Source organism: Zootoca vivipara, chromosome 6 (genome assembly GCF_963506605.1).
Source record: "Zootoca vivipara chromosome 6, rZooViv1.1, whole genome shotgun sequence".
Lineage (NCBI taxonomy): Eukaryota > Metazoa > Chordata > Lepidosauria > Squamata > Lacertidae > Zootoca > Zootoca vivipara.
The window spans coordinates 23,101,869-23,123,960 of record NC_083281.1 but is presented as its reverse complement, the minus strand read 5'-3'; the positions used below and the strand labels follow the sequence as shown (position 1 = coordinate 23,123,960).

The 22,092-nt window shown below is 46.1% G+C and overlaps 2 protein-coding genes across 3 annotated transcripts; one reads left to right on the top strand and one right to left on the bottom strand.

Annotated features, from left to right (window-relative positions):
* The first annotated feature begins 4,146 nt into the window (after positions 1-4,146).
* LOC132592253 (phospholipase A2 inhibitor NAI-like) lies at positions 4,147-13,860 on the top strand. The gene is made up of 5 exons (XM_060275262.1): positions 4,147-4,229; positions 5,222-5,344; positions 5,846-5,998; positions 12,277-12,423; positions 13,703-13,860. Exons 1-5 carry the CDS (start codon positions 4,178-4,180, stop codon positions 13,858-13,860), a joined length of 633 nt encoding a protein of 210 aa, XP_060131245.1. The 5' UTR covers positions 4,147-4,177.
* A 756-nt stretch (positions 13,861-14,616) lies between these two features.
* On the bottom strand, positions 14,617-20,814 carry LOC132592291 (uncharacterized). 2 transcript variants are annotated; one of them, XM_060275636.1, is made up of 3 exons: positions 20,181-20,814; positions 19,534-20,026; positions 14,617-18,644 (listed from the first exon to the last, which is right to left on the bottom strand). In XM_060275636.1, exons 1-3 carry the CDS (start codon positions 20,241-20,243, stop codon positions 18,424-18,426), a joined length of 777 nt encoding a protein of 258 aa, XP_060131619.1. In that variant the 5' UTR covers positions 20,244-20,814; the 3' UTR covers positions 14,617-18,423. The 2 variants fall into 2 exon arrangements, with proteins under 2 accessions (XP_060131619.1, XP_060131620.1); XM_060275637.1 differs by having other exon boundaries at positions 14,617-16,803.
* Between the last annotated feature and the right edge of the window lie 1,278 nt (positions 20,815-22,092).

Sequence of the window (22,092 nt, the reverse complement as noted above, 5' to 3'; positions counted from 1 at the left end):
ATGTTCTTTGTTCTGTTTCTACTTTCACTTTCTTCTGAACGGAGAGTGATGGCGAACACACTTAAACCACACTCTCTGAATAAACGTAGATTAGCACCTATGATTGTTTGCTGTCTTCTTTACCGAAGCCAGTGGCAATAGTAAGAATATTGGTGATTTACACCCCAATATTCTAACAGTGGTAGCAGAGGATGGTTTCGATCCGCGGACCTCTGAAAAGCGTGAAAACAGGCACGTAAACAGGCCTCAATCTGCAGCAGCTGATCCTGAGGAATTTCGCCTGCTTGGGAGTCACGGTTCCTGCGTTCCAGGGGAGGAAGTGCACGGACGTCTGCGTTCCTTATCAATGGAGCAGTGAGTAACCGGGACTGATTTATAGCGGCAATAAAACCTCTAAAGCGGCAGCTTAATTGCAGATGCCTGCCGAAAGCCTAATTTGCAGCTTCTTTGTACTTTGAAGTCAGAAGCTAGCAGCACGCTTACAGTAGCAAGATGGCTAAAGCCGGGGATTCAGATCAAACACCCAAGAGTTTGTGTCCTCTGTTAAATGACTCCAATTACGCAACGTGGAGTGTTAAAATGGAATGTGTTCTTATCCGGCAAGGACTTATTGAGTTGATTCGGAACGCACCGCCCGTTTTGCCAGGCCACAGGTGGTTGAATCGCAACGCACAGGCAAGGGCAACAATAGTTCTGCATTTGGACCCATCACAGCTGGTTCATATTCGGAACTTAGACTATGCTTATGATGTTTGGACTCATCTTCGGGACGAGCACCTGAGGTTGCGCGCCGGATCAACAACATTATTCTTTCAGAGATTAATTAATTTGCGTCTGAAGGAGGGAGGAGACCTGAGAGCCCATTTGCATCAGATGCGTCAACTACGCCAGGAGCTAGTTGACAGAAACGTCAATTTGGATGACGACATTTATTGCTTTACAGTGCTAAATAGCCTTCCCAAGTCCTATAATGCTATTGCAGCCCAGCTGGGGGCACAAGACCCTCAGCAAATGACTGCAGCAGGAATTTATGCTTCGTTGCTTAATGAGGAGGACAGGACCCGCGCACAGGCGGAGGCCAACGGGGAGCGCGTCTCACCATCACCTGAGGTACCTGCAGAGACTGCACAAGCCCTTAAAACTGTGGTCAGATGCCAGTTATGCAATATTCCTGGGCACACAGCCAAGACATGCAGACGACCCCAGAAGGACTCAGGAAGTCAACAACAGGCTTCTGGGCCTAAGGGGCGAGGCAGCGGCGGTAGCGGCAGCAGCAGCAGCAGCGGCAGCAGCAAGGGCCCTACAACACGCAAAATGCTTGTAATGCTCACTCAGCTTGATGACCAAGACGACGACGGGTCTTATCTGATCATAGATTCGGGATCTTCGCACCATCTGGTGAACGACAAGAGACTGTTCCAGACTTTCGAGAAGCTGGACTCCATCGTGTCACAGGCAGATGGCAATTCCTTGAAATCCATTGGAAAAGGAACTATTTTTCTGAAATCTCTAAATTTGAGTATCAGTAATGTGTATCTTGTTCCAGAGCTGAAGCAAAACCTTTTCAGTGTTTCTCAAATTGATGAAAAGGGGTTTGAGCTGTGTTTTCACAGGGGCACCTGTGTGATTTCTAAAAATGGAGAAGTTCTTTTAAAGGGACACAGAGACAAAGATAACCTTTTCAGATTATCTTATGATAAAAGTGATGCATGTTTTAATGTTGTTGATGATTGTTTGACAGGTCCAGAGGAGCCTAAGGTGGCAAAGAAGCAACCAAGCAAGAAAGGTCTAACACATTGTTTCCAGATCGTTTCTGCTCATGTTTTTGGTCCTATGCCGAAGTCCCTTGGCAAGGCCAAATACTATCTTCTGATAACTGACCACTTCTCTAAGTATACGTGGTTTTATCCTCTGCAAAAGCCTCAGCAGGCTATTGTGAAATTTTCTGAATTTCATGCTAAGGTTGAACTGAAACATGGTTGTAAAATTGAATGTTTGTTAACCAATGACATTCCTCTTTTTACTTCACAGGAGTTTCAAGTTTTTTTTTATGACAAAGGCATTCACCACAAGTTTGCCAAAACCCAGGCAGCTTGGGACAAAAACTTATGTGTTAAGGTTAACACTGAGTTAGAAGCAGGTATGCAGGCGCAACTGATGAGTTCAGGATTGTCTGAACAACTGTGGGCTGAAAGCATCTCATTTTTCCTTTACCAGTGGCTCAGACAGGTTCCTAATGGACAGAAGCGTTCTCCTTATGAGATTCTGTTCCAACATAAGCCTGATGTGAGCAACACTAAGGTTTTTGGAACCAAAATGTGGGTGGCTTCGCTTGAGGGCAAGCCAGTCCAAGGCATTCTATTGGGTTTTGAGGAAGGTCAATACAGAGTTATGTTGTCTTCTTCCAATGAGGTGATTCTTACTCAAGAGGTAGAACACACTCCTACGCCACAAGAAACATATGTTCTTGATGAATTTCCCATAGGTGCCAATGATTTTGATGCTTCCTACACTGACACAAGTGGTAGTGAAGATGAATCCTTTGCTGAAGGCTCCACCCCGAGTAGCTCTGACACAGGGGAGACAGTCATACAAAAAGGTGCTCATGCTGTTTTTAACAGGCCTTCATCGGATGATGAAAAAGTGCTTGAAGCACTAGATCCACTGTTTACCATTGGTATGAGTTCTCCCAAAAGTTCTGAGGGGGAGAATCTCAGTAAACAGGATTTGCACCTCTCACGCAGGTCTGAGAGGATTAGAAGAGGACCCAAGAGGTATTCTCAGGAGTTTGCCAACACAGCAATTGCAAATTTAGCTGTGCTTAGAACTCCAAAACAGGCAGCAGTCACACAGGCTAAGCCGCGACAACAGGTTGTCAAACGCAACACTGTTTCTGTCAACAGAGCAACTGCTCTGGTCCCCTGGAAGCCAAAGCTGGTCAATCCAGTCTCAGAGAGTTCCACAGCAGGAAAGTCCTACTTTGTTTATGACAACTGTCTGTTCACTTCTCTTAATGATGCTCTCACATTTGCATCTTTTTCCATTTCAGGATTCAGGGGAGATGTTAGCATAAATCCTATACATGGCACAGATACTGCATGTGGCTGAATGTTTACTTTATATGATTGCTGTAACTTTCCCACACAGGAGCTCAAGCTGTAACCTGATCTCCTGTCATGTGATGTTCTTTGTTCTGTTTCTACTTTCACTTTCTTCTGAACGGAGAGTGATGGCGAACACACTTAAACCACACTCTCTGAATAAACGTAGATTAGCACCTACGATTGTTTGCTGTCTTCTTTACCGAAGCCAGTGGCAATAGTAAGAATATTGGTGATTTACACCCCAATATTCTAACATTCTTAACCCCAAACACAAGTGCATTTAATGGGACTGAGGAAATCTAGATTGTGAATCACTGTGCATTTTATTACTGTACAAGAAAGGAAACCGGACAGACACTTGTCTTCCCTTTCCCAAATAAATAAATAAATAAATAAATATACTGACTATAAGAGAAATCTGGCAAAATTGCCTGGGCTTCTGGAAATCTAATCCAATTTTACTGCTGAGCTTTGAATTCTGGTGTAACCTGATGGGGCTTCACTTCCTGGGTGGTGAAATTGAGAGTGCCACAAATTAAAGGGGGGGGACATGTCCTTGGAGGTCTTGGGAGGAGAAAGAGATTTACCCCAAATGCAACTGCATTTAATGGGAATGAGGGGATCCGAGTCACTGTACATTTTATTACTGTACCACAAAGGAAACTGTGGACAGACATTTGTCCCCCTTTCAAAATAGTTCATGCTGTCAGGGAAACCACCTTGGCTTCCAGATACCTAATCCAATATCAGTGCTGTAACCTGATGGGACTCATTTCCCCACATCCATGGTGGTGAAATTGAGGTTGGCACAGATTAGGAGCGACGTGTCTTTAGAGTGCTTGGGAGGGGAAAGAGATTTAATTGGTTTTCAACACTGTGTGCTTTACATTATGGTATAGCACAATTAGAATTCTAGCAATTAATGACACTGTCCTGAATCCGTTGTACCTGGGTGCTGGCAAAGTGTTCCTTGCAATCCTCTATAAAACCCTCCAACTAAGCCTCTTCATGCATCAGTTTCTTGCTTGGCCCAGTGGTTCTCAAACTCCTTCCTGGCTCTTGAGCTCTCTAGAATGATGAAGACACTCCTGATCTCCTGCCTCCTCTTGACCCTTCTTCCTCCAGGTGAGCAGAACCACAGCTGCTGTGCTGTTCATCATGTTTCCAGGAAGGAAATTAGCGGGGGGCCAGCCATTAAAGCAGTACAAGAAACGAACCAGGGCTTGTGGTTCCTTTGAAAGGGAGAGGGCGACAAAGGATCCTCAATGATAGATTTATTTTTATTTAACCCAATGCGTACAGAAAGGTGTGGTATCCCCAAGTCCATTGGGGGAGCAAGAGAGGCAGTAGTTCACTCTTCGATAAAGAAGAATCCTAGCTCCTATTTAAAGCAAAGAATAAGTTTCTTGCATTTGTAGAAATTTATGATAGGAGACAATGTATAGGCACAATTCTTCTCATATTTTGGAGCAGAATGATCCTACCCCCCCCATCAATGTTTTAGTCTGCTGGTGTTACACGCCACCCTGATCTCTGGGTAAAGTCAGGTTCCAGGGGTACCAGATGTGCTTACCAGAGTCTTTCATGTTTGCTGGAGCTGCTGGGAGTTGTAGTACAACAACTTCGGAAGGGTTAAAGGTTTCCCCACACCTTCTCTACTGGTCCTCTCCCTCAGACTGCAGGAGCCATCTTCGACAATCGTTCTCTGATCTATGCAAGGCCCACCCCCATTCACAGAATTTAAGAACTACAAAGGGACTATATATAGGAAGCATTAGGTAGATGAACATCTAGTCTAGCATTTTGTTCTTGCCATGGGTCCTATGGGAAGCCCGTAAGCAGGATCTGAGTGCAAAAGCTCCCTTTCTGCGGTTTCCAGAAACTAGTATTCAGAAGAATAGTGCCTCCAATGTTGGAGAAGGAATATATCAATTGAGGATAGTAAACATGAATTTATCTATTCTGCTTTCGAAGCTATCCAGGTTGGTGCCCTTTGCTGCCTCTCGTAAGATGGACTTTGTAGTAGAAAGTGTTGTGTCAATGTACCTTGATGCGGACCTGTTCCCTTAATGCAGTTGTTGCTAAGGACTTGTAAACCCATTTCCCCCTGTCTGCAGTGGCATCTCTGATATGTGAGTCTTGTTGGAGTGCAGGAAAAGATTGCCTGAACGCCACCACTGAGGAGTGTGACGAATCCAGTGACCAGTCCTGCATGTCTGTCCTTGGAGTAGGCAAAATGTGTAAGTAAGAAGAACTTTCAGCCTCTTTCACCAACAAAATGTAAACCCCCAGACTCACTTTCTAAGGCCATATCTTAGCCACAAGCCACAGAACATGACTTTTCATAAAGTAGTGTTCTAGGTTCTGCATTGCCTGTAGGAGCAGGGGAGAAATTCAGGTCAGTTCATATTTAAAGGTGTGTTTACTCAATTGCAGAGCAAAACAAAGCCATCCTTCAGAATCTGCACTTCTCCCATTTTTGCAATTGAGTTGTCCAGCCATGTAATGAGTAGACAAATGCACATGCTAGGGTAAAGTGTGCGAGGAGGTGGCAGATCTTGCCTCCAAGGATCACACCACAGCTTCAAAGGCAGCAGCATCAGGCGATGCTTTTCTTGGCGGTCAGATCTCCTGCCCCTATGGATTCTGCTACATAAGGCGATCATAAATCCTTTCCTCATGGGTGCGCCAGCCCTATCTCCAAGTCCAGTTATTTCCTTTTCCAATTCTTCCATTTCTAGCACTTTTGGGGTCAGCAGCGGTTTTCAAGTCCTGCGTCAATACAGAGTTGTGCGATGCAGACCATTCCAGTGTTTCCGTAACCTCATCAATATACATCCACAACAAGATTTCCTGCTGCAAGACAGATATGTGCAACAGTGGACCTCCTGAAGGTAAGTATTATCATCAGGAAAGAGGGTCGCACAAAACTCAAGTAATGAGAGAGGGCACAGAAAGACAAACAGGTTTTTGGCAGTATCCTGATGTCAGGGACTGGCTAGGCAAGGAGGAGTGGTGGCTGCCAGGTGCCCCAGGAGGTGCCTGGGGGTGACACTAGGAAAGAAGGTTTCAAACCTGATTCAGACTGGTGGGACAGGGAGGAGCCATTGACGGAAGGAACCAGCAGGGAAGCATTGGAGCCATAGTATGGGGGTGGCAGGAATTAATAGAACAAAACCCAAAATAAGACGATTACTTGAACAACATGCAGCATCTATTAGCAAAAATTACAAGGGAGCGTCACAGTTTTACCTTAGTCCTAGAAACACCCCTCCCAGAATGTTACTCACAGATCCTCTCCTGCAGCAGCTTCTGGTATTTACATCCTACACTTTCCTCCAAAAAGCTTGAGCTGCCGCTCACCATTTTAGCCTCAAAACATCCTGTGAAATAGGTTAGGCTCAGAGATAGTTCCTGACCCGAATTTCTGAATCCCCCAAATTTCGTACCTGCCAGGGAGCCTCCATTTTGGGTGCCGCTCTTTCCATGTGTGGGCACCGGAAATCGGGTAGAACGGCACCAGAAGTTGCTTCTACACATGCCTGCCAGCCATCTTGGTTGTGGCCGCATGGCAGTGGCCATCTTGGTGGTGGCCACATGTCGGTGGCCATCACCAAGATGGCTGCTGGACATGCATAGAAGCGACTTCCGGTGCCGTTCTACCCGATTTCTGGTGCCCACACATGGGAAGAGTGGTCCCGGAAGTTGCTTCTACGCAACTTCCGGTGTCGCGCTGCTGCTGATCCCGCATTTTTCAGCGGGGGACTTGGCAGGTATGCTGTGAGGTGAGTGGGGCTGAGAGACTTCAGAGAAGTGTGACTAGCCCAAGGTCACTCAGCAGCTGCATGTGGAGGAGCGGAGGCACGAACCTGGTTCCCCAGATTACGAGTCCACCGCTCTTAACCACCATACCACACTGGCAAGTGTCATGGCTACAGTTGAATTTGAACCCTGGTCTCCTGGATTCTAGTCCAACTCTCTCACCACTACATCTCACTGGCTCATTGGTTTCCCAGAGCTCTAGCCCCCAAACCTAGACCGACCCACTTTCTTTGATGCATTTGCATTTGTAGAGATATTTTTTGCAGGACAGGCCCCTGTCCTTCCTGTGTGAGACAGAACTGATTTCTTTTAGGTTTGCATTCAGGGAATTAATATCTTCAGGTTAAAGCAAATGCTCATAAAGATCTATTAGATGCAATGGGCTCCAGTGATGCTTAATAATATATTATAGAGGAACACTATGTACACAAATGGGAGAACAAGCAGGTGGTGCAAAAAAAAAAGTTTTAAAAAATTACATTTGTTGCTCTACTCACTTTCACAACTGGCACTGCCACTGCCCTGTGGCCCTAAGAAGCTTGCCCAGAGGGAAATGTGGCCCTCACTGAAAACAGTTAATACGAAGGTTCAAGCTGTAAGCCCCGGCTAGGCCCCTGGCATGCACCAGCTGCTGACGCAGGCCTGTATCACCATCCTTTTCAAACTAGAGGCAGAAGCTGGGGTTGGGATATGAACCAAGAACCCCAAAGCCCTGTTTAGGGAAGTTTTCAATATTTAATGCTGTATTGTTTTAATATTTTGTTGGAAGCCACCCAGAGTGGCTGGGGAGACTCAGCCAGATGGGCGGGGTACAAATAATAATTTTAAATAATAATAATAATAATAATAATAATAATAATAATAATAATAATAATAATAATAAAAGCTGGAAGCTGCATGAGCTGGAGCCTGGCTTAGTGAGCTACCATAAATTGCATACTGAGACCCTCGGGTGCAGAGGAAGATAGGAATAACAGCACACTAGGCAGTGTGACTGGTAAGGCAGTATGATTCTTTTTCTTCTTTGGCGATCACTTGTAGCTGAGTAAGATTGTCTTCCATAAATACGGTTTTAACAATGAGTCTGTAAGTGACTGTGGAGGCCAATTCTGGATCCACACGTCCTTCCACAGTGGGGACATTGGTTTCCGGGCGGGAGTTGATCATGGTGTGGATTTGCCAAGCGTGTCTTCCTCTTAGCACGTTTCTCCCTTGTGTCCTGAGTTCGAGTATCTTCAAAGCCCATGACACCTTTGGTAAAGGCTGTTCTCCAATTGGAGCACTCGCAGGCCAGTGTTTCCCAGTTGTCAGTGTTTATACTGTACTACATTTTTTTAGATTTCCCTTGAGACAGTCTTTAAACCTCTTCTGTTGACCACCAGCATTACGCTTTCCATTTTAAAGTTTGGAATAGAGTACTGTAGTTACTTTGGAAGATGATAATCAGGCATCCACACAACATGACCAATCCAACAAAGTTGATGTTGAAGAATCATTGCTTCAACACTGGTGATATTTGCTTCTTCCAGTACACTGATATTAGTTTATCTGTCTTCCCAAGTGATGTGTAAGACACCATTGATTAAATCTTTCGAGTTGTTGGAGATGGCATAATAAGTGGTCCATGTTTCACAAGCATACAGTAAGGTTGGTAGCACAATAGCTTTGTAAACAAGAATTTTGGTTTCCCTGCGAATGTCCCGGTCCTCAAATTGGGAAAAAGCCGCACTCACAGAGCTGAGGTGATGCTCGATTTCGGCATCAATGTTAGGCCTTGTGGAATCATAAGTGCCTAAGTAGGAGAAGTGATCGACATTTTCCAACGTTACACCATTGAGTTGGATTTGTGGCGCTGCAGAGGGGTTATTTTGTACTTGTTGGTATAGCACTTTGTTTTTTTTGGATGTTGAGCAACAGGCCAAACTTTTCATAAGTGAAGATATTTAGGATGGTTTGGAGGTCATCCTCTGAGCATGCACATACTACGTTGTCATCAGCATACTGAAGCTCTATGACGGAAGTTGTTGTTGTTGTTGTTTAGTCGTTTAGTCGTGTCCGGAAGTTACTGTAACCTTACTCTGTGCTTTCAGCCTGCTCAGATTGAAGAACTTTCCATCTGTTCGACTTCTACTCTGGTGGGGAGTTTCCATTTGACAATGAAAATTGTCGGATCATTTGTAGGATCATGGCAATGAAAATAATGAATAGTGTTGGGGCAATAACACAACCCTGTATAATACCTGATCCCACTGTGAATGGTTCACTTTGAGAGCCATTGTTATCTGCGATTTTTGCTGTCATATTATCATGGAGGAGTCAGATGATGTTTTCAAATTTATCTGGGCAGCCAATTTTCAGAAGGACAGTCCACTGGGCATTACAATTTACAGTGTCGAAAGCCTTAGTCAAGTCAATAAACGCCATATACAGGGATTGGTTTTTCTCTCTGCATTTTTCTTGAAGTTGTTGAGCAGTGAAAATCATGTCCACTGTCCCCCTAGAAGGCCGAAAACCATTTTGGGATTCAGGAAGGGTCGCCTCGGATATTATTAAGATATGGTTTGCTAAGGTCCTTCCAAGAATTTTGCCACCTGCAGCTAATAGAGAGATTCCTCGATAGTTTCCTCAATCAGTTCTGTCACCTTTTTTTTTAAAAAAAAAGATTGATAATTTTGGCATCCCTAAAGTCTGCTGTGATCTCTTCTCTCTCCCAGATTTTTTCGATGAGCTTGTGAGGTTGTTGTGCAAGTTCAATTCCACCCACTTTGAAGACTTCAGCGGGTATCCCCTCAGGTCCGCTGGATTTGTTGTTTTTCATTTGGTTAATAGCTGTACACAACTCTCCCAGATTTGGAGATACTGCAAGCTCATCTCTAACTTGTTTTTGCGGAATTTGTGAGAGGACCTCAGCAGCTACGGGGGAGTTGCGGTTAGGGAGATGTTGATGATTTTATCTTCCTTAGGCATCTCTGATAGGATGGTATCCAGCTGAGAGTAAAAAATTTCTTTAATGTCTTCATCGGCATCCAGTGTTGGTGCATAAGTGCTTATAAGCGTAGCCTGTTGGTTTTTGGTGAGTTTTATTCGAAGGGTTGAGAGTCACTCATTAATGCCGGTAGGGACTTCTGACAGGAGCTTCACAAGATAGTTTTTGATAGTGAAGTCTACCCTATATATCCGAAGTTCTTGTTCAGATAGACCTTTCCAGAAGAAAGTGTAGCCTCTTTTTTCTTCCTTCAGTTGTCCCTTGCCTCCTCATTGAGTCTCTTGAAGCACTGCAATATCGATGTCAAAACGTTGCAGCTTTATTGCAATGATGGCAGTTCTGCATTCAGGATGCTCGCTGTCTGTGTTATCTGACAAAGTCTGTATATTCGATGTTCCAAAGTTCAATTGTCTTTTTCGGCTGCTAGGTGGTGACCCCACTGGGCGTGGTAATCCAGTCAGGAGAAAAGGGAGGCAGACTATGTTTAGGGCACCTTTTCTAGCCACTCTCCCTTTTCGGGGTGAGCAGAGTGGATCCTAAAAGGGGCTGCTCAGTCATGGATACAGCTGCTGAACTGCTCAACTGCCTTGTTCCTTGAGTCAGAATGACTGAATCTATATCCACCGCCCATGTGCCGGTTCATGACCAGGGGCTTCCAGATTTCACGATCCTGCCCCCGTTACCATTTGCCGATTGCCATGGGACTTTTTGGGTTTGGGATGGGTTTCTGGAAGACACCAATATGTGAATTTGTTTTATGTGTGTAGATCAGTGCACACTGACCAAGGTACAGTCTTCGCAGTAGGGCTCTGTTCCGATGGCCTAAGTAGTCATGATGAACTGGTTGATTCCTATCTGCTGCAGCCCTCATCCACCTTCACAGCTGTTGTAACATACCGCTTGTTATCATCCACATGTTCTGCCATTGAGTACTTTTTGGATCATTCTTTGTCTAGCTCAGGCACCCCCAAACTGCGGCCCTCCAGATGTTTTGGCCTACAACTCCCATGATCCCTAGCTAACAGGACCAGCGGTCAGGGATGATGGGAATTATAGTCCAAAACATCTGGAGGGCCGAAGTTTGGGGATGCCTGGTCTAGCTCCTTCCCTTTGACCTTACTGCGTTGGGTGACCCTGCTGGGAGTACGGGATCACAAGGGTCATAGGAACATGGAAGCCCACTCACCACGACAAGGTGATGATCCAATGAGTGAGAAGGCAGTATGATACCTCTGGATTGGGCAGGCCTTCTACAAACATCCGCAATGTGGGCTCCTGCCTTTGCCAACAGAACAGTGCTTTCTAAGAGGATATCTGCATTATTTAATAACATACCGGTAGCATAGTAAAAGAAAAACTGCAGATAGAACAAAACCCAAAACCATGTATCACAAGATTACTTGAACAGCATGCAGCATTCATGAGCAAAAATAACAAGGGAGCTTCACAGTTTTACCTTAGTCCTAGAAACATTCCTCGCGTGATATTACTCACAGTCCCTCTCCTGCAGCAGCTTCTGATATTTAAACCCCTACTCTTTCCTCCAAAGAGCTTGAGGTGGCGTGTGAAATAAGTCAGGCTTAGGGGCAGTGTCTGGCCCCAGGTCACCCAGCAAGTGTCGTGGGTCAAGTACAGATTTGAAATCTGGTCTCCTCCCACCCTTGTTCCTGATGTAGACCTTCACTCACCCCTCCTTCCTTGGTGGGAGGAGGCACCATTTTGTGATTCGCCTTAGCATTCCCAACACCCTGGTGTAAGCTTTTATTGTAAACACTATAACAATACTAGGACAAATAATTCTGGGAGTGGTAGTTTGTTAAGGGTGCTGAGGGTTAATAGGAAAACCCCTATTCCCCTCACAGAGCTATGGATTAGCAAACAAACCCCACACAATAGCTCTTATTAGCTAGCATATTTTTTTAGGTGAAATCCCAGAAGTGTTTTTTAATGATAAAACTACTAAGAGCTTTCTTTCTCTTTCCTGTTCTAAGGAAGAGGGCCATTTTGTAGAATTTTATCATCATTTGTATGCTTCTGTAGCTACCATTTTGTCTCTAAGAGTGCCCTCCCAATGCTGCTCAGTGCTAAGCCCAATTGCTTAAAGTGGTATCCCTGTGCTTGAAATGTATGCTGTGAATGTGGCCCCAGTCACAAATCTCTTGCACCATGCCTTAATGTAGCCCTGAATGAATGGAGCAAGGCTGAAGCAGTTGGCTTGGAGAAATGCTGGGAGCTGGTACACATCCCTCTTTGAAGGGGGAGTACAATTACCACCCCTCACATACAGTAAATTGTGGTTTGCATCTACAAAAGAAATACAATGACTAACTGCAATGTTGGGGTGGTGTGGTGATTGTTTTCCAGTGCCTGAGCGTGAGAAGAGGGAGCCCAATGGGCTGAAGTGCCCAAGTTGCTTCTCCATCTTCTCAGACAAGTGCGAGGGCTGGAAGACCGTCAGCTGCAGAAATGAGGAGGATCAATGCTTCTACCTTGGGGGTCGCATGAAGTTTGGTGAGTCTTGTATGATGGAGTGCAACTAGGGCCCCATCTGTACTATACATTTAAAGCAGTACCACACCACTCTGAGCAGCCATAAAAAGGTAACGGGACCCCTGACCATTAGGTCCAGTCATGACCAACTCTGGGGTTGCAGTGCTCATCTCCCATTATTGGCAGAGGGAGCCGGCGTACAGCTTCCAGGTCATGTGGCCAGCATGACTAAACTGCTTCTGGCAAACCAGAGCAGCACACGGAAACGCCATTTACCTTCCCGCTGTAGCGGTACCTATTTATCACCTTGCACTTTGATGTGCTTTCGAACTGCTAGGTTGGCAGGAACTGGGACCCAGCAACGGGAGCTCACTCCGTCTCAGGGATTCAAACCGCCGACCTTCTGACCGGCAAGCCCTAGGCTCAGTGGTTTAACCCACAGCGCCACCCATGCCTTGAGCAGTCATGGCTTCCCCTCACAGACCCTAGGATACTTAGTTTATTAAGGGTGCTGAAAGTTATTAGGAGACCCACGTTGCCCCCAAAGAGTGTCCAGGATGGGCAGGAGTCCAAAGAGGAGGGATGTGTGCGCAAGGAAGTGGGAGGAGGAGGAGAACACAGGGGAAGGGGCTAGTGATTTCTGGGGTTCTTGCCTGGAACCCTGTGCCTGTTTATTCCATTCTTTCCCAGCAACACCTTAAAAGCCTATTCAAATAGGGACATGCTCTATTCCCTTTTGCTGTTCATTCCGTTGAGTTTTAAATGTTTTAATGGTTTTAACTGCTTTTATTGCTAATGTAAATATTACTTATAAACCCCTAGCAGTTTTTACTGCAATCAAGCGGTATATAGATTTCGTTAAATAAAAATTCATCTTAAAAGTTGCACTTTAAATTGGGGGGGGCAGGATGGAGACCCTCATGCCCAGGGGCCAAAGGCATCCCTCTAGGACTCTCTCTCCCTGGCCCTTGGGATCCTCCTTAGCCACACCTCCTCTCCCTAGGCCACACCCCTCACAAGCCCCACTTCATATACTACTTGAATGCTTTGGCCTGGCTGGTTTGTTGCCCCAGAACTCTTGGTTACCTGGAGGGAGGACAGAGAGTGGGGTTTGAATGTATCTATAAAATAGCCTGCCGTGTAAAGGTGAATTTTACATATGTTTCCATTGGCATGTGGCCCTCCCAGAAGGTCACCCATCCTGGGAAAAGGCTCTTGGTCTGAGAAAAGTTGCCCACCCTTCTGTTTGAGGGAGAGGGTTTTGGATTCCAAAAACATATGTGTGTTTTATTCCCAACAGGGGAGAGCACCCTGATGGGCGCTTTCCGAGGCTGTGCAACAGCTAGTCTCTGTGACTACACTGATGGGTTGATGGAGATGGATCTGGAATCATTAGGAATTGAGGTCACTCAAGCTGAGTGCACCGATGCAATGGACGATGATGACAATGAGCTGTAGCTGAGGTAAGGCAAACCTCCACCGCCCAGAAAAACCCGCCATTTATGGAAACTGGCGGCCTAGTGGTTGAAGAGTTTAGGTCTCAGCCTGAGGACTCCCAGCCTTTCTTTCCAGAAGTCTAGAATCTCCTCTTCAAAGACAGGCTGTGCAGTATTTGACTTTCATGTGCAAATGAAGTCATTGAATCATGTCCAAAATAAATATATATGGCAAATCATGTGTGTTGTATCATTTTACCAAATGCATCATTTGTTGGGGAAAATAATAATGCTTGGGGATAGGAGATATATTTCAGGGGTGAAATCCCTGGCCAGACTTTCATGTCCAATTTTAATCAAGTTTGTCAACTTTGGGTGGTGCATCCCATTTCTCCACTTAAGGTAAAATGGGGTGAAAAAAAGAAATGGGAGGAAGATAAAAGTCCCTACCAGAGAAGAATGGCAAACTTTGGGCTGCCTTGTTGTCCAGAGTGGTGTATCCCGTTTCGCCACTTGAGGTAAAGTGGGGAGTGCCACAGCAGATGTGCTGTGCAACCCCCACCAAAGCTAATACTTCAGTAATTTATTTAAGAATCAGTCAATGAGTACAGCATATTTTCTTCTGCAAAACCATGTAAATACAATATTCTTTTTTTATTATGATTTTTATTGGTTTTACATATTACATATTACATACACATATTGTACATAAACATATTATACATACTTCATATACATATTATAGATATCAATTTATATTTCATCTTCCTCCTGACTTCCCCTCTTCCTTCTTCTGCCTATTTTATTTAAATCCATTATATTTCACATTTTCTCTTCCATTTTTTATAATTTATTTCCTTATGATCAACTTCATTTCATTTCCTTATATTCCTTTATTTCTTTTCCTTATGTTCAACTTTATTTCATTTACAAATTCCATTCTGTATATACAGATCTATTTTTATCATATAACTTTCAATTTATTATACATACTGTAAGTTATGCACTTTCAATAAAAGATATTTATAACTCACTATGAGGTTTAGATTCAGTAAATACAGAATTCTAAGGTATTTACTTTAAAGTTTGTTGTGGCCTGCCACTCGTGTACAAATTCGGATACTTTTTAAAGTGTCGTTTTGAAATTCCTGGGGGAATCAAGTACAGTCCTATACTGGGACACATTTCAGCCATGTAACAGCTCATGTTGAGGCAGACAATTCGGTCTCACAGTTAAAGAGAGCCAGCAAGCTTTGCCTCCATTTTTTAGGGGGACTCAGGTTTCTGCTGGTTTCACAAAAGTTTGAGTTAACTCTTTCTTAGTAAAAACACAATTTTCACAGTGTCAGGCCTAATGAGCACAACAGCTCATTTCCTGTGGGTTTTACTCCATGAAATTAGTTGCCAAGACGAAAGTTCCCATCGCCTCACATCTGCCTATGTCTCCTCTCCACCTGCACTCTAACCCTCTCCTGGACTCTGTGGAGAGGCAGGCAGTGGCTGCATTTGGCCCTCAGGTCTGATGTTCCCCACTCCTGGTATAGATTTTAAAAGGGCTCCATAGCTTCCCAGTTTTTTTCTCTCCTTTGGCTTCCATTACTCAGCCAAATGAGCAGCTTGGTGATTTTAGAAAGAAATTGTGAAACCATGTTTCTCCAGCAAGTGCATTGTGAATCCACTCATCTTCAGCAGGTACACTGGGTGAGCACCACTTTGTTTTTTTAATATATATTTATTGGTTTTGTGTGTCGAGGCTTACCAGAAATCACCCTTAAATAACTCACAACAGACACAATAATTTAGGTTTGGTTTTTGGCATTAATTTTGGCCACAACTTTATTTAAATACAATTTTTAATCCGAGTGTTGGCTTAGGCTTTTGGTTAACCATTCATCCTTCCTTAAGAAGGACCATCTCCATCTGTCCACTTTGGACAGGACTCAACTCATCTGTCCACTTGGGACAGGACTCAATCATCTGTCCCCTTGGAACAGGACTCAATCATCTGTCCCCTTGGAACAGGACTCACATCATCTGTCCACTTGGGACAGGACTCACCACTGTCCACTTGGACAGTACCAGCTACGACTTTCCCAAGGGTAAAGGGAAGTCAAGTGAACACCCCTGGGAAAGGAGGTAGCTGAGGCCAGACATTCTTTTTCCAAGAATGTTCCCCAAGGCTCGTACTCTTATAATTGGCCCCTCCAGCCCCGCCTAGGCGGGGATATAAGGACGAGAGCGTAAGCCCCAGGATTCCTTTAACGGAATACTTCTATGTGGAGCAACAAAAGGTGGGGGTGTAGGGATCTGGATGTCACACCCCTCTTCCAACCGATTCAATAACCAAAAGCCTAACCGCCAATCAATCCCGCAAAGGCTTGCCGCCAACACTCAGAGACCTAATCATCTTTTTACACCCTCTGCAACTTCCCCCAACCAAACATCATTCCCAGCTGGGGATAGGTGAACCCCATCATCCCGAAATAGGTGAGGGGCTCTAACGTTAATTCCGGGATGCTGTATTAACATACCCCCAATCTCAATCACCCGCTTGGCAGCTGCGCTATTGACCCGCTTCCTGGCTCTTTCGTCGGCCAAAGGGCAAATGCTGCCCCGCCACTGAATTCTTGGCAACAATTGCAACCAGAAGATAGCGGTGCCCGGGAGCAAGGTCCGTATCTCCAACATATCGCGCAGGATAGCCAGGCGCAGCGAGAAAGAGTCCAAAGCGGGGATGTCGTTTTCACCCAGCTGGATCACCAGGGCAGTCGGGCAACCAAGCGTAAGAACTTTGCGCTGGAGCAAGGGGGGGTTCCCCCCAGCGCATGCCTCTCTTGCCCATCCAAGTCACGTGGACGTAAGAAGGAAGGCCAAGCCGAAGACCGAATTCTGTCTCAACCAGCGCGAAGGCCTGCCCAATGGACTATGGAGTGTCCCACCATCCATATGTGCACGTCCGCAAGTCCTGGAGAAACAGCGGAAACAAATAAAAAGATTAGCGACGCTTCCTAACATATGATTTATAAGCGGTAGATTTCCACTTGCCCAAATCCTTAATCCCTTAAACTGAGAGGCCCAAATGGGCCGCCGTGGTGGCGGCCCCAATACGAAATGAATGAGGAGAGTAATCAGCGGCCATGCAACCTCAGGCCGCTATCACCTTCCTCATTACCCTGGTGAACTGTTGCCTGGTCAACGGAGCTCCATCCTGATGTAAAAACAGGGGGCCATCCTCAGCATGCCTATCAGCCAAGTATTTGGACATATCCTTAACCGGGCAGGGGCCCGACTGCCCAGTAGTGGGCAGACGCATGGCGGCGCCCCTGCCGGCTGGTCAGTCTTGGAGCTCCGAATAGTCAGCAACAGCTCGGCCGTTGACAAGTGTACGTCCTGCAAGAGTAAACCCCCAGACATCCCCTGCTGTACCTGCTCGACAACAATTTCGCCAATCCTCAGGGCCCAAATAAAGGCCACTGAAAAGGCGGCGGAAAACAAGCGGGCCTCAAATTTGGACCAACATAAAGCTCTTAACTTCAGCCGCATCCTGCTAAGGAGACCAAAGGAGATTGGGCTCCTCGAAGGGGATCTAGGAGGACACAATCTACCCCAACCCTCCCTGTCCTTGCGCACCACAAATTTGGTGCAAGGGTCTCTACGAAAAAATAATTTAGAGAAAAAGGAAATAGCCGCAGACTGGAGCTTGATGGTCCTGGCTGCCCTTCCCAATCGAAAAAGGTGCGCCAAATATTGGAGCACCTGAGAAGAAGAGGGACGGGTCGTTCCCCCCACCGCGAGGGACTAATAGTGAAAAGCTAAAAAGTCAGTCCAGGCTCTTTGGTAAGCCCGCAGAGTAGAGGGGGAAACAGAAGCTGCTACTCCCTGCAAGACTAGCAGCTGCCAAGGTTCCATAGACGATCCGGGAAAAACTCTGGCAGTGGCTGGGCGTCTGGAACCAGGGACCTGAAGCGCTCCATCTGAAAGCGGGACAAAGCATCAGCTATATCGTTGGATATGCCAGGAACAAAAGGTGCTGAAAAAATTATATTGAAGCGCAGGCACTGCAGAATGAAAGGCCTTAGCAGAGCCGATACCCAAGTTGACTTAGAGGACTGCTTTGCAAGGACATTCACCATGGCCTGGTTGTCGGACCAGAAGCATACACGGCGGTCCTTGAAGTCGTCAACCCAAATATGGACTGCCACTGCAATGGGAAAAAACTCAAGGAAGGTTAAATCCCGTGTAATTTTCGTGACCTGCCATGCAGGAGGCCAACGTTGTGCACACCATCTGCCGTTCAAGAACAAACCGAATCCCAATGAGCCCGCTGCATCTGAGTTCTGAAAGGTGCTGAAACAATCAAAAGCCGCGCAGGCTACAGAGCAGCCCATCGGTATGGCTTTATCAAAATAAAAGGAGCCATCAAATTGAAAGCCTAGTAACAAAAAATCATGCAGGTGAATCGGCAGGAGTCTAAATGCTGATTCGATATCACACTTTGCCATTAAGGCACCTGGCCCAAACTTCCGGATCATTTTCATGGCTTGATCCAAGGAAGTGTATTTCACTGTGCAGAGTTCCGGAGGAATCACGTCATTGACAGATGTGTCCCTGGGGTGGGACAAATTATGTATGAGGCAAAACTCACCAGGAGCCTTCTTGGGGACGATTCCCACGGGAGAGAGGTGCAAATTGGGGAAAGGCGGTGTCTCACCGACTTCTGATTCCTTGGATTCCTAGCCAGGGGCACCGAAGCTATCGGAATCCGAAACCCGAAGGAGAAACCATCCCACAGATAGGCTGCTGCCTCTGCATTAGGATAGGATACTGTTTGAGGGCTAGCAACTTAATGGGAGGAAAAGCTAACTTCAATAGATCACTTTGATGTGGAGGCTGCAGGGGGTGGGGGGCAGGGAGGGTTCCCTTAGCCAGTTGCTTGGAGCCCCCCCTGCCTCCATGAAAGGGCCGACGGCCCCATAACAAGAAACCACCGGGTGGTTACCCCCGCAGCAGTCACAAATGTGAGCATAGCCACACTGAGGATGCTGACAGAGCCCTTTATTAAAGTCCCAGCAGCGCAGCTTATTCGCCGCCTTGAAGGGCTGAGACTTCTGCTTCTGCTGTTCCCCAGGCTTCCTCTCAACCGACGGAGCCACGAAGGTGGTCCATATATCCAGGTCTTTTCTGTCCCATCGTGCAGTGTCTATGTTAGCCTCGCGCCAACGAAAACACTTGTCATAGGCTACTGCGGCAGCCTCACCTGCCATTGTAAAAGCTGATCCCCTAAGGGGATACCCTGCGATCACCACCCCGGCAAAAACTTGATAACAGTCGAGCCAGCGCTCAAAGGTTCGTTCAACCCTCTTGGCCCTGTCTTTTCTTTTTGGAATGGCCGGAAATTTCCCCTGCACGGGGACCACATCTTCAGGCGGGGCCAATGCAAATATATCCATGTATCAGCCATCCAGTATCCTGGACCGCACCTTAGAGGACAAGTGGCTGCCGGGAATGATGTCCCTGGAGCTGTTTGTGGAAACTTTCATTTCCGGAACTAATTCCCCATTAAGGCATTCCTGCACGGTGCCGTAACAAGTTAGCCCTCCTAGTGCAAGCCCAAAGAGGAAGCCCGGAATCCTTCTCGCCATAAGCCCAGTAGAGGCCTAGTGAGAGTTGGAATCCTCGGAGCTAGAGGACGAACCTGTGGTAGTAGAAACCGAAGTGTTGTCCCTACGTCTCTTCGCACATTTGCGGGAATGCCTCTTGCGATGGTGTTTTCCACCCCGAGAGGTCCTGGCCGGCACCGGGAGGGTGTCCTCAGCAGAGGAAGTTGAAGGCAGGTCTAGCCTCAGGGCCACCGCCGAACACTGAGGGATAGAAACAGGCGAAACCAAGACGTTACTAGAGGCCGCAGCCTGAGGATCCTGCACCACCCCGCTAACACCCCCTTTAGCAGGCCTCTCCTTCCTGGGTCGACGCGGCTGCTTCCCCTTATTCCTTTTTGGAGGGGGCAGGCGGCACAACCACTGGTGTGGCTGAAGCAGCCGGTAGCAGGAAGCCAGAGGGTGGGATGATGTCATCATCGCTGGTGGAAGCGGGTTCAGAGGACATCGCAGGCAGTTCCGTGATGGTTGCCGTAGAAACCTGTTGTGGCGCTGTCGGCACAGGGGCTTGCACAGATTCCTGAGGTACACCTGTTGAGGTAGAAGGAGTAGAAGAAAGGGCTGGACGTTGCAAAAGGGCGTCCAACCCAGAACCAAGCTGTGCCAAGGCCTGTGCATCACCAGCTAGGCTCACGATAAAGGCCTCCACATGACCTGCAACAGCAGGCGTGGAAGGCGAACACACCTTCTGAGATGATCCTTTAATGATCCTCTTCGTGTTCCCAGATGTGGATGGTTGAGCTGCCATCCTGAGGGAAATAAATCAAAAAGGTAGAATAACAAGGAAAACCGTGAGCTAAACAGAGGAAATTTGCAAATGCAATACCCTGCTCCCCAATTAGGTGAAGCACAAGTAGCGCCCCCAGGCTATGATGACCCAGCAAGACCAAGCAAAGTCCCCACGGCAGGGCCGGACTAGGCCGGGCCCCAAAAAGCCACTCCCTATGAAGGGGAGGGAGGGGGAATGCTCAGGCCTCTGCAGAGGAAATTAAATAAATAAAATTAAAATTAAATATTTTAACTGAAATTAATAATCAATTTAATAAAAATAACATAAAATAAAATTTAACAAGTTAAGTGTAAAATTATTGTTGCCCAAAGGCTGTAGTCAATTTAAATCAATCAATTAAATCACATGAATCAATTGAGAGAAAATAAAGTAAATTAAATGGAAAAGGAAAAATAATGCAATTAAAAATAATTTCCTGAGGTGCAGTAGCTCCCTGCCACCAGCAGGTGGAGCAGCTAGGGCGAGAGCAGACTGGAGCCAACTCAAGCCTCTGAATAAAAGGCAAAATTTCCTTGATGAAGGCACAGACGCTGCTGTTCTTCGCAGGGTCAAACGGACCCAGAAAACTCGGGGGGGAGAGAAAGGTAAAGGCACCCCCCAAAGGCCCCAAGCCTCCAAAAAGAAAAAAAGAAAAACCTCCTAGGCAGCCCTAAAAAGCACAGGCAGCCCAGGAATAATGGTGGGGGTGCTTCAGAGCCCTTGGAAAACCAAGCGGGAATTGCCCCCCCCCCCCCGCCCAGGCAAAAATCCCTGAAGGGATGAAGAAGACAGACCCCCGGGTGCACTCCCCGGCCCCCTGAGACCCCGAAAATCGGCCCCCACGCCTGAGATGGTGGGTAGGCTCCGCAGGACACTGCAAAGAGTGGAGGGGAAAGGGTACTATGGAAGCAATATAAGGTAAAAAAGGCATCCTAATCCCCCCAGCCGAGCCCGGGCTGTTGGGGTAGGAAGCTGGGATCAAACTAAATATTTTGGGGGAGGGGGAGGGGAAAAACAAAGCAGAATAAAGAGGGAAAGGGATGTGGAAATACACAGGGGGGGACGTTAATTCAAAATAGGTTTAAGAAATTAATTAAACAGTAAATAGGTACAGTAAAATAATTATGGAGTAATACAACCAGTTTTGAGCTCTCTCGCTGCAGTCAGAACCAGCAGAAGATTCAAACGCCAAGGCAAGAGTGATAAGAAAATGGAGGAACTGAGTTTAAATGGGGGGCCCCCTCCACCAATTACACGCATTTAAATAACCACACCCCCATTACTCAGCAAGAGCTGTGGCCTAGGCCCCAGCCAAACCCTTATTAGATTTCTTACCAGCCCTACCACAAGTGCTTTATAAAACAAAACATACGACACAAAAAACACAGAATTTACACAACAGAACAAAATACAAACACTACAATAAAAAAAGATATCAAATCAATCTTCTAACATAAATCTTTATCAACTTCCTCCATTCCCTCCCAACTGCGTTTCTTTATATTACTTCCTTAGTACTTTCCAAATCTTGATTGCAATCTTTTTAATACTTTTCTAAACCTATTAATACTCTTAATGACTTGTCAATACTATAAATCAGGCATCCCCAAACTGCGGCCCTCCAGATGTTTTGGCCTACAACTCCCATGATCCCTAGCTAACAGGACCAGTGGTCAGGGATGATGGGAATTGTAGTCCAAAACATCTGGAGGGCCGAAGTTTGGGGATGCCTGCTATAAATCTCTTATACTTATCTCAAAATGCAATTCTTTTCTAATGAATCTTAACATTCAATATGATAATAACACTTAACTAAATCTTAATACAC

Excerpts from the sequence above, each read along its gene's own strand:
- LOC132592253 (XM_060275262.1), top strand. The coding sequence starts at position 4,178 with ATGATGAAGACACTCCTGATCTCCTGCCTCCTCTTGACCCTTCTTCCT. Across the intron at positions 5,345-5,845 it reads CCTTGGAGTAGGCAAAATGT|CACTTTTGGGGTCAGCAGCG; the intron begins GTAAGTAAGAAG and ends TTCCATTTCTAG. Across the intron at positions 5,999-12,276 it reads CAACAGTGGACCTCCTGAAG|TGCCTGAGCGTGAGAAGAGG; the intron begins GTAAGTATTATC and ends ATTGTTTTCCAG.
- LOC132592291 (XM_060275636.1), bottom strand. The coding sequence starts at position 20,243 with ATGGCAGCTCAACCATCCACATCTGGGAACACGAAGAGGATCATTAAA. Across the intron at positions 20,027-20,180 it reads TTAAAGGATCATCTCAGAAG|GTGTACCTCAGGAATCTGTG; the intron begins GTGTGTTCGCCT and ends CTACCTCAACAG. Across the intron at positions 18,645-19,533 it reads TTCGGTTTCTACTACCACAG|AGGCAGCAGCCTATCTGTGG; the intron begins GTTCGTCCTCTA and ends ATCCTAATGCAG.